This window comes from Vigna radiata, chromosome 5, assembly GCF_000741045.1.
Source record: "Vigna radiata var. radiata cultivar VC1973A chromosome 5, Vradiata_ver6, whole genome shotgun sequence".
Taxonomy (NCBI): domain Eukaryota; kingdom Viridiplantae; phylum Streptophyta; class Magnoliopsida; order Fabales; family Fabaceae; genus Vigna; species Vigna radiata.
The window spans coordinates 2,122,592-2,135,667 of record NC_028355.1 but is presented as its reverse complement, the minus strand read 5'-3'; the positions used below and the strand labels follow the sequence as shown (position 1 = coordinate 2,135,667).

The window sequence follows — 13,076 nt, the reverse complement described above, 5'->3', positions numbered from 1 at the left end:
TTATAAAATATAAATTATGTAGTTCTTTTTAGATGTTACAACAATTTTTTAAGAAAATTTAGTTAATTTTTAATTTTAAAATTACTCATAAAATAAACAAAAATTATTTTAAATAAAATTATTTATATTTAATTTCACAATTTTCTATATATACGTATAAATGATTTTTATTATATTTTTATATTTATTTTTTAATTTTACCTTTTAAATAAAAGTATTTTAAGATTGAAATAATTATTGTATTAATTTTACCATATAAGTGATAGGTTCTTTAACCTTAACATCGTTTTTTGATTATAAAACTATATATAAGTAAATAAAAACTTTATATAATAAAATTAAAAAAGTATTTGACTTAATTTTATAATAAATAATTATAATAATTCATGATAAAAAAATAAACACACATGTTACTAGTAATAATTACTATTTCATTATCATAAAATAAATTAAAATATATATAAAGAGAGAGAAGGGTTAGATATTTCTACAATAAATATCATAAAATATTTTTATTTAATTTTATAAAATAAAATATTTATATTAAATTTTAATTATATTTTCATAAATTTATTTTATTTTAAATTAAGATATATTAACAATTTTTTTTATCACGTTTCAATTTATTTCATTTTTTTTAAACAGACTAATCACAAATAAAAAAAATTGTTAAAAAAAACTGTTAAATATATTTTTTCCTTTTATTTTTTCAAAAACTAGTTAGGAAGAAGGTTGGTTCCGAACAGACTCACATTATCCTATGCTCACGAGTGCAGACTCACACTAGTTGGTTCTAGAAGGGTCCATTATCATCAGATAAAACCCCTATCTCTATTTAGGGTTTTATTATCTTCATTTCAGCTTTTAACGCCCCTTCTTCTCCTCCCAAACCTCTCTTCTTCGCCTCTACTAAGGTACACAATTCCACTCTCTTCTCTTAACATTATTATTATTTGCTCGCAAAACTCAAAAAATGTTTGCCTTTTCATTGATGAATTTGGTTTGTGCAGTGTAAGTAAGTTCCACTCAATGGCCAGCACTCAGCTCACAGCAATAGCGTCATCAGTCCCTACGACATCGTTTGAAAGGCTTCGGCCTTCGACATTTCAGATGGGCCGTGTGAGGATTGGCAATCTTCCCCAGAGGTCTTTCAGGGGGTTGGTAGTTAAAGCTGCCACTGTTGTTGCCCCTAAGGTGTGTCTGTATTTATATATATTATTTTAACTCTTACTTTTGCATATGAAAAAGATGAATTATTTATAATTTTTTTTATGTGCTGTGCTAGAGTAAATTTCTCAATACTTTATTGTGAGTGTATACTTAATATAGATTTATGAGAGATTATTAATGTATGTTTGGATAGGTTTATCTATCCACATCCAGAAAGGAGAAAAAATGTTAGCTAGAAATACAAGGAACTCTTCGGAAAGTTAAGATTAGTTTAGTCATAAAATATGTATTATTAAGAGGAACTAGCCTGAAACAAACTTATTTGATTTCTATATTTATTTATTCTTCTATAATGCTTGTATAATTATTTAATTTTAGTAATCTTCTTAAATTAGAGAATATTAACTCAAAATGAAAATTCCTCCTTTTTTGTTTGTTCCACGTTGTTGAACAATGATGTACCAAATATTTAGTATTTTCTATTGGCTTTTATTTTATTTTGGATCGTCTTGTAATTTAGTTATGGAATGAAATGTTAATTGATGATTGAAGATTTTGAAGTACAGGGCATATTTCAACAATTTTGGTTTATTGAATGAAAAGTTTGTGCTTTGATAATCCAATAGCTTCATGTGACTGTTGGTTTGTTGTGCAGTACACCGCAATTAAGCCTCTGGGTGACAGAGTACTGATAAAAGTTAAGGAAGCAGAAGAGAAAACTGACGGTGGGATTTTGCTTCCCTCAACCGCTCAAACTAAGCCTCAAGGGGGTGAGGTGGTTGCTGTTGGTGAAGGAAAGACAGTTGGGAAGTCAAAAGTAGATGTTAGTGTGAAGGTAATGTTGCTGCTATGTTAGAGTCTTTTAACCATTAGTGGTCTGTGTTTAATTTTCTGGGAAAAGGAGTGAGGTTGACTCTCAGTGATGCTTTGATGTGGTGTTGTCTTTATACAGACTGGTGCGCAAGTTGTGTATTCTAAATATGCTGGTACTGAGGTAGAATTCAATGGTACAAAGCATCTTATTGTGAAGGATGATGACATTGTCGGTATCCTTGAAACCGATGACATCAAGGAACTTAAACCCTTGAATGATAGAGTCCTCATAAAGGTATTTCCTTTGCTTATTCCAGTGTTTGGATCTTTAGGTGGAAGTGATAGATCATTTGGCAACCATGTTCTTAATCATATAATATAATTCTCTTGATGTATTTAGGTTCTGCACAGATGTTAAGTTTTGTTAATATTCTTATACGTAATAGAGCAGCATCTAAAGGGGCACTGTGGTCCCTTGGGAGGCATCGATGTTTTACATTTTTTTCATACATCTGTTTCGATATATCCAAACCTTTAAACAAAAGGTTATGAAACTTCTAATATAGCCAACATGTTTCTAAATTGGGGTAGGGTTTCGTTGTGATATTTGACACTGGCAAGCAAGTTTAATGCTGCTGCAATTACTGTTGCTATGCGGATATTGTGAATAGCCATAACGGTAACGGATCGCCAAATGAAACATTGAAGTATGTATAATATAGAAATGTAGGAATTGTCGTTTCTTGAACCAGAAATAGTAGTTGTCTTCTTTATGAATGATGCTCAAGAAGGGACAGATTAATTTTAGTTTCACTTGCAGGCAATAGGTAGTGATTTATGTTGGTAATGCCTATGTTGTAGAAGTATCTTTTTAATTTGGATTTTCAGAATAACTGTTATATTGGTTAGTGTGTTTTTTTGAATTAGCATATGTAAATATGTGACCTGTATGTAACCTCCTGAAATCAAATTTATATCTAGTATATTTAAAGAGTTGAATTGCTGCATGAAATGCATATCAAATGTATGTACCCCCTGATTGATTAAATATTGAATGCAGGTTGCTGAAGCCGAGGAAAAAACTGCTGGTGGTTTGTTACTTACTGAAGCAACCAAGGAGAAGCCTTCTATTGGAACAGTATTACACTCTTATAATATCCTATCAGTCTTCTTCTGTCTGAAAAGATATTCTAGCTATATCACTGTTTAATAGGATTATTCTTATTACTTGGTATGTCATCAAGGATCTTAATAGCGAATAATAATGTTTTCCTAATACTTGGTATGTTACAGGTGATAGCAGTTGGTCCAGGGCAATTGGACGATGAAGGCAACAGAAAACCATTGTCCGTGACTCCGGGGAACACAGTATTGTACTCCAAATATGCTGGAAATGACTTCAAGGGCAAAGATGGTGACTATATTACCTTGAGGGTCTCAGATGTCATTGCTGTCCTCTCCTAGGAACAATATGTCTGGTTTTTGTAACTTCAATTTTTCGTGTCCATCTTGAGGAAAGGGGATTTTTTTTTTAATTGTAATGACGATTGAAAAATATAGTTTATTGCTATCTATTCCTTAGACAATATGCCTTGGATTTTGAATCGTCTTCTGCAATATCTTGGAACATTTTGTTAATTGATGTGAAGATAAAGGAACATGGATTTATGAGTAATTAAATTTGTAGCTTACTTGTGAGCATCTGTGTTTTATGGGACATTGCCATTAAACATATTTAACATCTATATTACGATGTTAGTTTATATTTTAATTTAATGGATTGCAAAATAAACCCATCTATTTTAAATTGATGAAATCTCAATTTGAACCGTTTTAGTTTACTAGTATGCTCTCACAATAATTAAGTCAGAATTGAGTTATTACTGTTCTCTCAAATCATATTAGATCAGAAGTGAAATAGAGTGTTAAAGAAAAAGATAAAAAGAAATAAGGTACAAATAAAAGAAAAACAAGAGTAATGTTTTACTAAAATACATGAAAAAATGCTCCAGAGAAACATAACACACTTGCTAAAATAAAATATTGTGGCATGGCAACTACAAATGAAATTAAAAGGTTGCGACAACTTTTCACTAACTCCAATTATTAGAGAATATCCAGCATTAAGCTTATTTACAATAATCAATTCTCACTTCATATTATATCAAATTCAATCCACCATTAATAAACTAAACGCCTATAAATTGTGATCTAAAACAAGTATAACCTATAAACACACCATCTTGAGAGAAAATGTTAGGTTATGAGTGATTATTGAAGGTATAATCTTATTATGCAGTAAATAAAGATTTTGTAATGTTGAAAGTATGATTTGATAATTGAAAATATACGATATATTTAGCATATATGTAGAAATTTTATTCGACTATGTTTACCATATTTATCAAGTACACATAAGATTAGAAACAAATCATTGTGCCTATGACAATTCCTGGAAATTTAAAGCACATTATACCCAAAAGTCCAAATAAGAGAATAAATGATTTTTTTTTTTTTTATCATAAACAAACTTCATAATTCCCATCATGAAAACAACGTAGTCACTTGTACAAAAGCTAGCATTGACAATTTGGCATGTATTGTTTACTCTCCCTATCATCACTTGGTTACCTAATTTCTTCATCTAACTTTAAGGACCACCAGATTTACAGAACTGTAAGTAAAACACTTTTATAGAAGAACAATACAATCATATATATTATACACCAGCTGACCTATATGGCTGTACCTCAAGAAAAAAGATAAGAATCCAAAGCTTGCGCTAGCAGCCACAAGAAAAGCAGTTCAAAAGATAGAATCTGCATCTTTCTGGAAAAGGAATCTGGTCTTGGTACATCCAGGTATCTAACTTCTCTCTCACCATTCAAAACATGCATTGACATTGAACCGGATGCCTCTATGTATCAACCTGCTCTACACTACCCATCAACTGCATCCCGGCAATGAATTTATCTCCTTTGCACTGGTGATATATAGAAACACCAACAAGAAATTTTATGGGTTAAGTTAGTCTTCTTCCATGTCTCAAAATATACAAGTTGATGATTGCTCCAAAATATCAATACTAGACATCATTATCGGTTAAACGAGGCTGCAGAGTTATCATCATACTGTCCCCTCCATGCATTGCCATTATCTGTCCCACTACAAGCTTGATTGGGGACTGGAACATGTCCTAAATCTCCATCTAAGCTCATTTGCTGTACCTCAGCAGATGACAATATCTTTATGCTCTGGACACAGCTTACAAATTCTCTGCAAGGAATTGCAAGTTTTAGACTAAGAAAAAAATATCTGAATGGATGAAATATTAGGGACTATGAACAACTAGGAATTGAGGACTACTTACTCCCAAGGGTCATCACCAACAAGAAGAATGTCGTTTTCATGATCTACGTAGACTAGTTTCCACTCTGTCCTTTGAGGATCTTCTAGCTGCCCTTCAATTCCAAACATCCTAGCCAAATCATGCCGGAGTTCATCATACCCCTTGTAACGGGTAACATCAATACATCTTCCAACAGAGCCACATTTTTGAACCTTCAAAATATGTGGAAACAGTATCAAGCATTTGAATATCATCCAAATAATGTATTTAAACACAAGTAATCGAGGCTAAAGCATTTGAGGTTGATTTTTGGGTAACAATGCTGAAGTTTACATACAAAACTCTTATTTCAAACAAGAACATTCAGAACCAGAAAAAGATAAGGCCGTTGGACATGATTGAATTGGAAAGGAAATCATTAGGCAAATTCATATGCAGTGTTAAGATGGGGCCATCGAGGCATGATCGTGACCGTACTGGTGTCATGCTAAAATTATTACTTTAATCTTAGTGGGTAGGAAACTGAGAGTGTTGACTTAGGTTAACGAGTTTAACTAAGAATATTAGACAATATCAATAAAAATATATAGGAAATGTACTGGTCATAAACATTTCACACGAGCCACTAAAATATAGGTAACAAAATGATGTTTGACTTGTACTATTTAAAAATTGCATGACATCCCTATTTCTGTTTCATTAAACATTAAGATACCGTATGTGTTAAGCAAATATAATAGGTGTATAGATTTTTCAACAAGTAAATGACGAACCTTAGTATATGTTCTCATTCTTTGAGTTTGACTAGCCCACATGCCGTTATTCAAAACCCCAGGATCATTGATGGCAATGTCACTGGAGCATCCAGGCTTAAAAGGCATGTCTGGCACCCCAAATGCCTGTGAACTAATGGCAGCAGTGGAAAGCTCAGTTTCAATGTCTCTTGGAGCACCACCATAATTGGACAGCAAGTTTTGAAGATCTTTTTGAGAATCATACCCTCTTGAGAGCAAAGTGTCAGGTGTTAATCCATCAAGATTAGAGGCAAATGGAAGATTATTTCTCGGGTGCGATTGGACATCACCGTCCATGCAGAAACTGGGAAGTGGGAAGTTCTGGTGGATATTATTAGGATCGATAGAGTAAGATGTTCCAGAAGAAGCTTCCATCTGATCAGCAATTGTCCCTTTGCACTTCAGCTGGTCAGGTCCTCTTACACAGGGTAATTCGTGTTTGATCTGCATCTCAGACTTTCTATGAAGCTCCTGTATCAAATGATTTGTAGGTTCAACTACCGAAGGTCCTCCTAATGTGGTTGGTAACTGTTGATTTCTTTTAATCAGATTTGAAGGAGATATCTGGCAGTTATTAGTAGACGGTGAAGTTGAGCATGATGGGGCATCTCCATCTGTAAGTGTTGAAGGAGCTCTAGTATTAGTTAATGATTTCTGTGTATTTTGGGATTGGTTCATAGGAAACTGTTGTGTTTGCATCAAAGCCGAAGAAGAGTAGTTGTTGCCATTGAAAAGCTTCTCCATCGAGAAAGCATTATTGCCAAGCTGTTGAGGCTGATGACACTGTGATAGAGGCAGCTGCGGTAATTGCTGGTTTTGTTGATGAGTATGTTGTTGCTGTAGAAGCTGAGACTGCAAAAGGGGGCTAGAAGTGGAAAGGAGTTGTTGTTGTTTCTGTTGTTGTTGTTGTTGTTGCTGCTGCAATTTCTGTAGCAACTGCAACTGTGGTTGTTGCTCTGAGCTGTTTTGCTGGGACATTTGTGTCATTTGTGGTTGCTGTGGCGTCCTCTGTGACATGCTTTGTTGCAATAACTGTAATGGAGATGATTGCAACTGTGTCTGTTGCTGCTGCCTCTGTAAGAGACTAGCTTGCTGGTCAATTTGTTGAAACTGAGAATCTTGGGGTAAGGATGTCATCAGCAATGCATTCTTATTTGGTGATTGAAAACTTTGTTGGGGTGGGATATTTCCTGAGAGTAATTGCTGTTGCTGAAGCTGGGAGTATGTCACTGGTTGCTGCACACACTGATTTGGAATCTGGTTAGAAGAAACTGCCTCATTATTGATGATGGTCTGTTGACATGACTGTTGTTGCTGTTGCTGTGACTGTTGTGCTCTCTGTTGAGGCATTTGGGGCTGTTGTTGCTGTGGTTGTGACAGGTTTTGCAGTACAGGCAGCTGTTGTTGCCTCTGTTGCTGCTGTTGGAGCGGGTTTAAGGTTGTTGGCATCAATGACTGCACCTTCTGCTGTTGTTGATGCTGCGGAGGCCACGATGTTTGGGGTTGTTGCAATTGGTTGACTTGGTTTGGTATGTTAGGTTTGTTAAATTGTAGATTTGGTGCAGAGAGGACAGGAGCTTGGAAGTTCAATAATTTGGATGGATCATCAGTGGGAAGGTTACCATGCAGTGTATTGGATGAAAGCATGGATGGGGGCATAAATCCAGATTGGGCAGTGGAGAACTGATTATTTTGCTGCATGCTCATCCATTGCACCAAACTCAAACCTGGGAAGATTGAACTTGAAGCATCCTTCATTCCAAGGTCATCTCCAAGCCAGGGCATAGCTCTCTTGAAAGCATTTTCTATATCAGAATCATCATCTGCAAAATCAAATAAGCAAGCAAATATCATCTGTTACAATCAATCTATAGATAACATGCCAGTGATAAGAAAAGAGGATAAAAGTATAAAGATTTTCTGAAAGTTACTCTTCAATAAAGCTATTAGATGTGAGATTATACTTTCTTCATAGAAGCAACTTGATCTCTTTTAATAATGAGTAGATGACCGATTAAAAACATTAGATTCTAAGAACAGTAAAATGGAACTAACAGCTAGTGACATAAATTATTATTAACTTCTATCACATATTTACATTCAAATTCACCATTTTTATCACAATATGCCAGAATTGATTTTTCTCAGACCTGAAATTTTTATTAAAGTGAAAATATATATTAGATTGTTTGTCTGAGGAAAAAAACAAACTCAGACACTTTTTGGCAGGCGACAAACTTGATAGTCAATGGAAGCAATGAGAAATTTCAGAATAAAATTTAAAATTGTTATGGTGAGTACTCTTGCTACCTGGCATTCCGGGCTGCTTGGGAAACTTCGGCCTAAAGAATGGAGGAGGACAAATGTAGAAAGGAGTCACTACTGGTTCAATATCCCAAATTGAAACTCTGCTTGGGCGCTCACCAGCTGTTGATTCATCCCATCCAACCTATCAAAATTCAAAACAGAGGTTCAGTATTGATTACATTAAAGAGTTATGCACATGCTCATGTACATGTAGATTATAGGACATTAAATGCATGTTTTAGATCAATTTGATTTACCGTTTCCTGTTTCAGCCATACAAATAATGCATCTCTTATGATAATACCTGAAGATTGCGCCACTGAGAATGCTTCCATCTGACAGGATCCAAGTCACTGATCCCAGTGATTGTACCCATATGTCTGCGTACCCCTGACTCCTCGGTCTCAAACATCATTCTGAATCTCATTCCAAGGGAAGCTTGATTGTAGAGAGCTTTATTATACTTGGCCAATGGAATTACAAATTCAGAGGGGCTGGCCCTGTAAAATTGACAGATGTCTATAAGAGGCTGTCACAAATATTCAATGGATGCATTCCATGTAATCAAATAATAGTAAATATATGCCAAATATATATAGCACCTTGGATTATAGAAAATAGTAAATGGGCTGTTATTTGAAGCAGCATGAGCTGCAGCAGCAAGAATCCCAATGTGCATGCTGTCACTGGATATTACTGATGAAGATAGTGCTGGCTGCTGTCTGTTAGCTCTTTTTATACCTAAAAGAAGTTGTTGTTTTTCATCCCTGAATATAACTAAAATTAATTGACTCCGCAACAGGGTGAATATTATTCCAAAAGTTTCAAATAAAATATTTTTTGCCTTACCTGATAAAAAGAACTGAATCTCCGGCAAACAGCCTTTTTGTGCTAACAAAGACACTCCAACCCGTAGTCAATAGATGCCTCTTTGGCTGTCCTGTAACGGATGTTCTAGAAATTTTAGCATCCAACCATGTAAATCACCAAATCATGCTTAAGTTCTATGATCATAAGCTGGTCAAACTTATTATACAATCCCAATGTTGAAAATCCTACAATTTTTCTGGGATAAGTTTAGTTTAAGCTAAATGATGTTGCATCTTTGTGTTTTAGAGAACAATGAATCTTGTTGGGAAATCAATGAGGCATACACAAAGCGAAAGAATGATATACTATAACAAAGGATGAAGACAATGAAGGATGGTAAGAGTTGCTATACCTCGATAAATATGTCTAAATGTCCAAGTACTGTCATGCAAATCTTTGGCAACAATCTCCTGAGCTGGAGGTTGCATTGAAAAATCCTATCAAACACACTTCTAATCAGCATGAAAAGATCACATAAAATCTCCAACCCAGGGTAAATGAAAATATTAAATACACACCAGAAGTGGGAATATTTTCTCTGCAGCTCTTCGAGGTACAGAAAATCCACCATGAGTGCTTGTGTCACTAGCTGTAAGAGTTTTGCAAAAGAACTCAGTAGGTTGTTGGTTTTGTTTGAGACCCATGTCAGATGCCAATATTGCTTCCTTGTCATACTGTACAACAGTTACATCAAACACAGTCTTGTATAAGTTCCATATCATTGGTCATGGAACAGTGGAAAATAGATCTCAGATACACATCAATAAATTAGCTGATTGCACAGCTGACCTACTTTAGTAACAGGTTGAAGGGTCATCTGCGCATAGACCTCATCAGTTTCAGGATCAGCCTGATCCAAAACAGAAAGAATTATCAATATACGTATTATGCAAGATTCACGAAAGAAAAAAAATCAGAAAGGGCCATCATATCAAATTCTTGAGAAATTGTAATGATGTTGCTTCAAGCCATCAACCCAGGTTGGTCTATAACTAATATATGGATGAGGTGGAAAATGATATCCACCATCTTAAACAAATGAAGAAAAAGAAACGGAGCTTGCGAAGTCTTCAACTCGAAGATTTGGTAGAGGACTATTGACATAATTTATAAAAAGACATGTCATTCAGAATGCCACTTTTCCTTCAAGATGAACTTAGTTTATCCTAAATCCCTGGTGACTAACCATGATCCAAAAAAGTGAAAGAAGGTGAATTATTTGTACATGCCCCTTAAAGGAAGATAAATTTCAGTGGAGATTGAATGCATCTAGTCTTTAAATTTCAATTTTTTAAGATGTCTTCAAAACTTGTCTCTATTGAAATACTGCCATGTAAATTGCAACAACTGGAAAGTGCACCTACGTGAAGAGCAACATTGTGAAGCATGCAAATCAACTTGGATGGAAGGTTAGGGTAACTGGGAACGAAGTCAGCCTCCTTTTGCATGGATGCTGCAACCTAAAAGTCACAAGTAGTCAAAAGAAGCTTCATCAGTAATCACAATGAGAAATATCATGATCTTAGAATTATGGCATAAAAACATACTTGCTCACTGTGTCCTTGAGGAAAGTAAACTACAAGACTTCCAACAGGAGGTAAGGAAACCAATGGTCCAGCACATGCATGCCATAACTCTGAATTGATGGTCTTCCTTTCTCCTGTGGCAAGCATAGATATCTTTATCAGTACATACGAAAACTCAAAAAAAAAATGAAGATTTCCCACAATTTTAAAATTCAGTTACAAAGGATTAACATCAAGCACATTCAGATTTGGCGCTTACAACCATGAAAGTTTATCTTTAGGTCAAAAGAGTAAAAGGTGAGAAACTAATGAGGGGTGAAATGCAAGTAAAGATAGATTAGTAAGGTATCACTTTTGTTTAGGCCGCAGGTAAAAGGAAGCATCTCATGGAGAAGAGGGCTAACAAAGCAACACCAGAAAATTAATCAAAAGATCAACTTTAAACTCAGATGAATAATGTCAACTTCCCTTCAGTACGATATACTCATATTTATTATTCGATCTACGATGGTACTATGTTGATTCAACAATATAAATCACCATTTTTCTTGAAAGCAATCATCCTCGGAATCCCTAAGCAATGTTAGTGTTTGATGAAACAGGAAAACACTACCACATAGAGGGGGAGACAGAAAACATACATACTGAGGCTGCAAGTAATGGTTGAGAAAAAGTACCTTCGGTGGAATTAGGCAAGTAGCCACTTGGAGGAGCCTTCATTAGCACCTGTTAAAGTGATGACCCCAAACAAGTTCAACACTCTTCTTCCTAAAACAAGATTTAACCTTGTTTTCCAAGTCTTCCACAATAGCAACAATTCTAACTCCAACTCATAGTCCAAAAAAAGCAGCAACACTTCCCCAGAAGCAAACAAGAAGATGCAGAACCCCCTCCGGCACCTACCACTAAGTTCCCTAATAACATCGAGCAGAATCAACAAAAAAGCTCACCCGTTTTTCCCAGAAATGCTTCTAGTTGTTGCCTCCAACTCCACAAGTTTCGAATTCAAAAACTAGCAGAACCTCAGCACAAAGCCTCCCCTTTCTGCAATTCCCTCCGCCAACATCCAAGGACTCAATGGAATTCTACTACAGCCAGAACCAACACTTGAAAACCCAAAAACAAGAACCTTGCAGCTGAAACCAAATGAAGCTGAGGATGTCCAAGAGGCCAAAACCTGTAAATCACAAGACAATACAACAACCATTTGAACAGTGACACCAAGCAATCAAAGGAAGAAAAACAAAGCAAACAAAAAGGCCTTCAGAAACTGATCCCCACATAAAAACAAGCCAAAATGAATCACCTTCTAGGCACCACACTAATCAGCAGCATCAACAACCCCAGAGAATGAACCAAAATGGAGAGGGAGGAAATGGGAACTACACTTCGTGTGGATTAAGGTAACAAGGTGATGTCTGAAGGACCAAAGTGGAGAAAACTGACTTGTCGCCGAGAAATCAGAGGGGCTGAACAAAAGGAAGACAGCTTTTCTTTTGGTGCTTTATGTGAACAAGCCGACATGAAATATAGACTAAAGCAATCAATCACAGACAGGCATGGTTAAAAGAACTCATTAAAGAAGTAGGGTATTATTAATAAAAAATATATATAAAAATTAATAAAATCAAACAAGATTAGCCTTGCTTAATTACACGACATGATCGTGTTTTAGACAATATTCCTTCCCGTGGTTAAAATTTGGGTCCCAAACCCACCTTACATTCCACTGAAATTTCTTGCATTCGGCTGCTTTTCTTATACAATAACCACACATCTACACTTCACATTTTTCTCATTCTACTGATTCAACATCTTAAATTCAAACCTTAATGTTACATCATTGTACAAAGGAAAAAAAAAAAGTGATTGAATAGAGTCTTAGATTCTAATCTTCTTGTCACATCACTGTAAGTCGGAAAAAAATTGAGTACTTGAATGTAGTATTTTAAGAGTTGAAAATTTATGCTATTCACTGCTGATTTTAAATAGTTCCTATACAAATTATCATGTTATAAAATATTGTACTCAGAATCATAATATCAAATGTATTTTGACTAGTTTCATGTATTAACATCACAAGTTCTGTTAAATGAAGTCAATACTCTCTTCAATATCTTGCAAAGATCATTTATTATACATATTTTAAAATTATTATAAACTATAAACAAATTTAAAATAAGATTAAATATGTTTTCTATCTCTATATGATAAATATAAAAGAAAATTTATGTTTTGTTTTTAAAC

General features: G+C 34.8%; 2 protein-coding genes across 3 annotated transcripts; one reads left to right on the top strand and one right to left on the bottom strand.

Moving 5' to 3' along the window:
- The first annotated feature begins 772 nt into the window (after positions 1-772).
- LOC106759639 (20 kDa chaperonin, chloroplastic) lies at positions 773-3,674 on the top strand. The gene is made up of 6 exons (XM_014642920.2): positions 773-914; positions 1,011-1,194; positions 1,826-2,005; positions 2,123-2,278; positions 3,044-3,121; positions 3,277-3,674. The coding sequence occupies exons 2-6, from the start codon at positions 1,030-1,032 to the stop codon at positions 3,445-3,447; spliced, it is 750 nt and encodes a 249-aa protein (XP_014498406.1). The 5' UTR covers positions 773-914; positions 1,011-1,029; the 3' UTR covers positions 3,448-3,674.
- Positions 3,675-4,472: 798 nt separating this feature from the next.
- Positions 4,473-12,378, bottom strand: LOC106762031 (auxin response factor 19). 2 transcript variants are annotated; one of them, XM_022780440.1, is made up of 15 exons: positions 12,136-12,378; positions 11,780-12,006; positions 11,507-11,555; positions 10,851-10,963; positions 10,668-10,763; positions 10,097-10,153; positions 9,822-9,977; positions 9,656-9,740; positions 9,283-9,373; positions 9,036-9,200; positions 8,738-8,933; positions 8,437-8,575; positions 6,106-7,949; positions 5,354-5,544; positions 5,079-5,259 (listed from the first exon to the last, which is right to left on the bottom strand). In XM_022780440.1, the coding sequence occupies exons 3-15, from the start codon at positions 11,547-11,549 to the stop codon at positions 5,079-5,081; spliced, it is 3,357 nt and encodes a 1,118-aa protein (XP_022636161.1). In that variant the 5' UTR covers positions 11,550-11,555; positions 11,780-12,006; positions 12,136-12,378. The 2 variants fall into 2 exon arrangements, with proteins under 2 accessions (XP_014501198.1, XP_022636161.1); XM_014645712.2 differs by having other exon boundaries at positions 4,473-5,259; positions 11,507-12,006; positions 12,136-12,377.
- Positions 12,379-13,076: the final 698 nt, after the last annotated feature.

Bases quoted from the DNA above. Each gene is read 5' to 3' on its own strand.
- LOC106759639 (XM_014642920.2), top strand. From the start codon at position 1,030: ATGGCCAGCACTCAGCTCACAGCAATAGCGTCATCAGTCCCTACGACA. The intron at 1,195-1,825 runs GTGTGTCTGTAT...TTTGTTGTGCAG, and splicing joins CCACTGTTGTTGCCCCTAAG to TACACCGCAATTAAGCCTCT. The intron at 2,006-2,122 runs GTAATGTTGCTG...GTCTTTATACAG, and splicing joins AAGTAGATGTTAGTGTGAAG to ACTGGTGCGCAAGTTGTGTA.
- LOC106762031 (XM_022780440.1), bottom strand. From the start codon at position 11,549: ATGAAGGCTCCTCCAAGTGGCTACTTGCCTAATTCCACCGAAG. The intron at 9,978-10,096 runs GTAGGTCAGCTG...ACTGTTGTACAG, and splicing joins CCCTTCAACCTGTTACTAAA to TATGACAAGGAAGCAATATT. The intron at 9,374-9,655 runs GTATAGCAACTC...CATCCGTTACAG, and splicing joins ATTTAGACATATTTATCGAG to GACAGCCAAAGAGGCATCTA.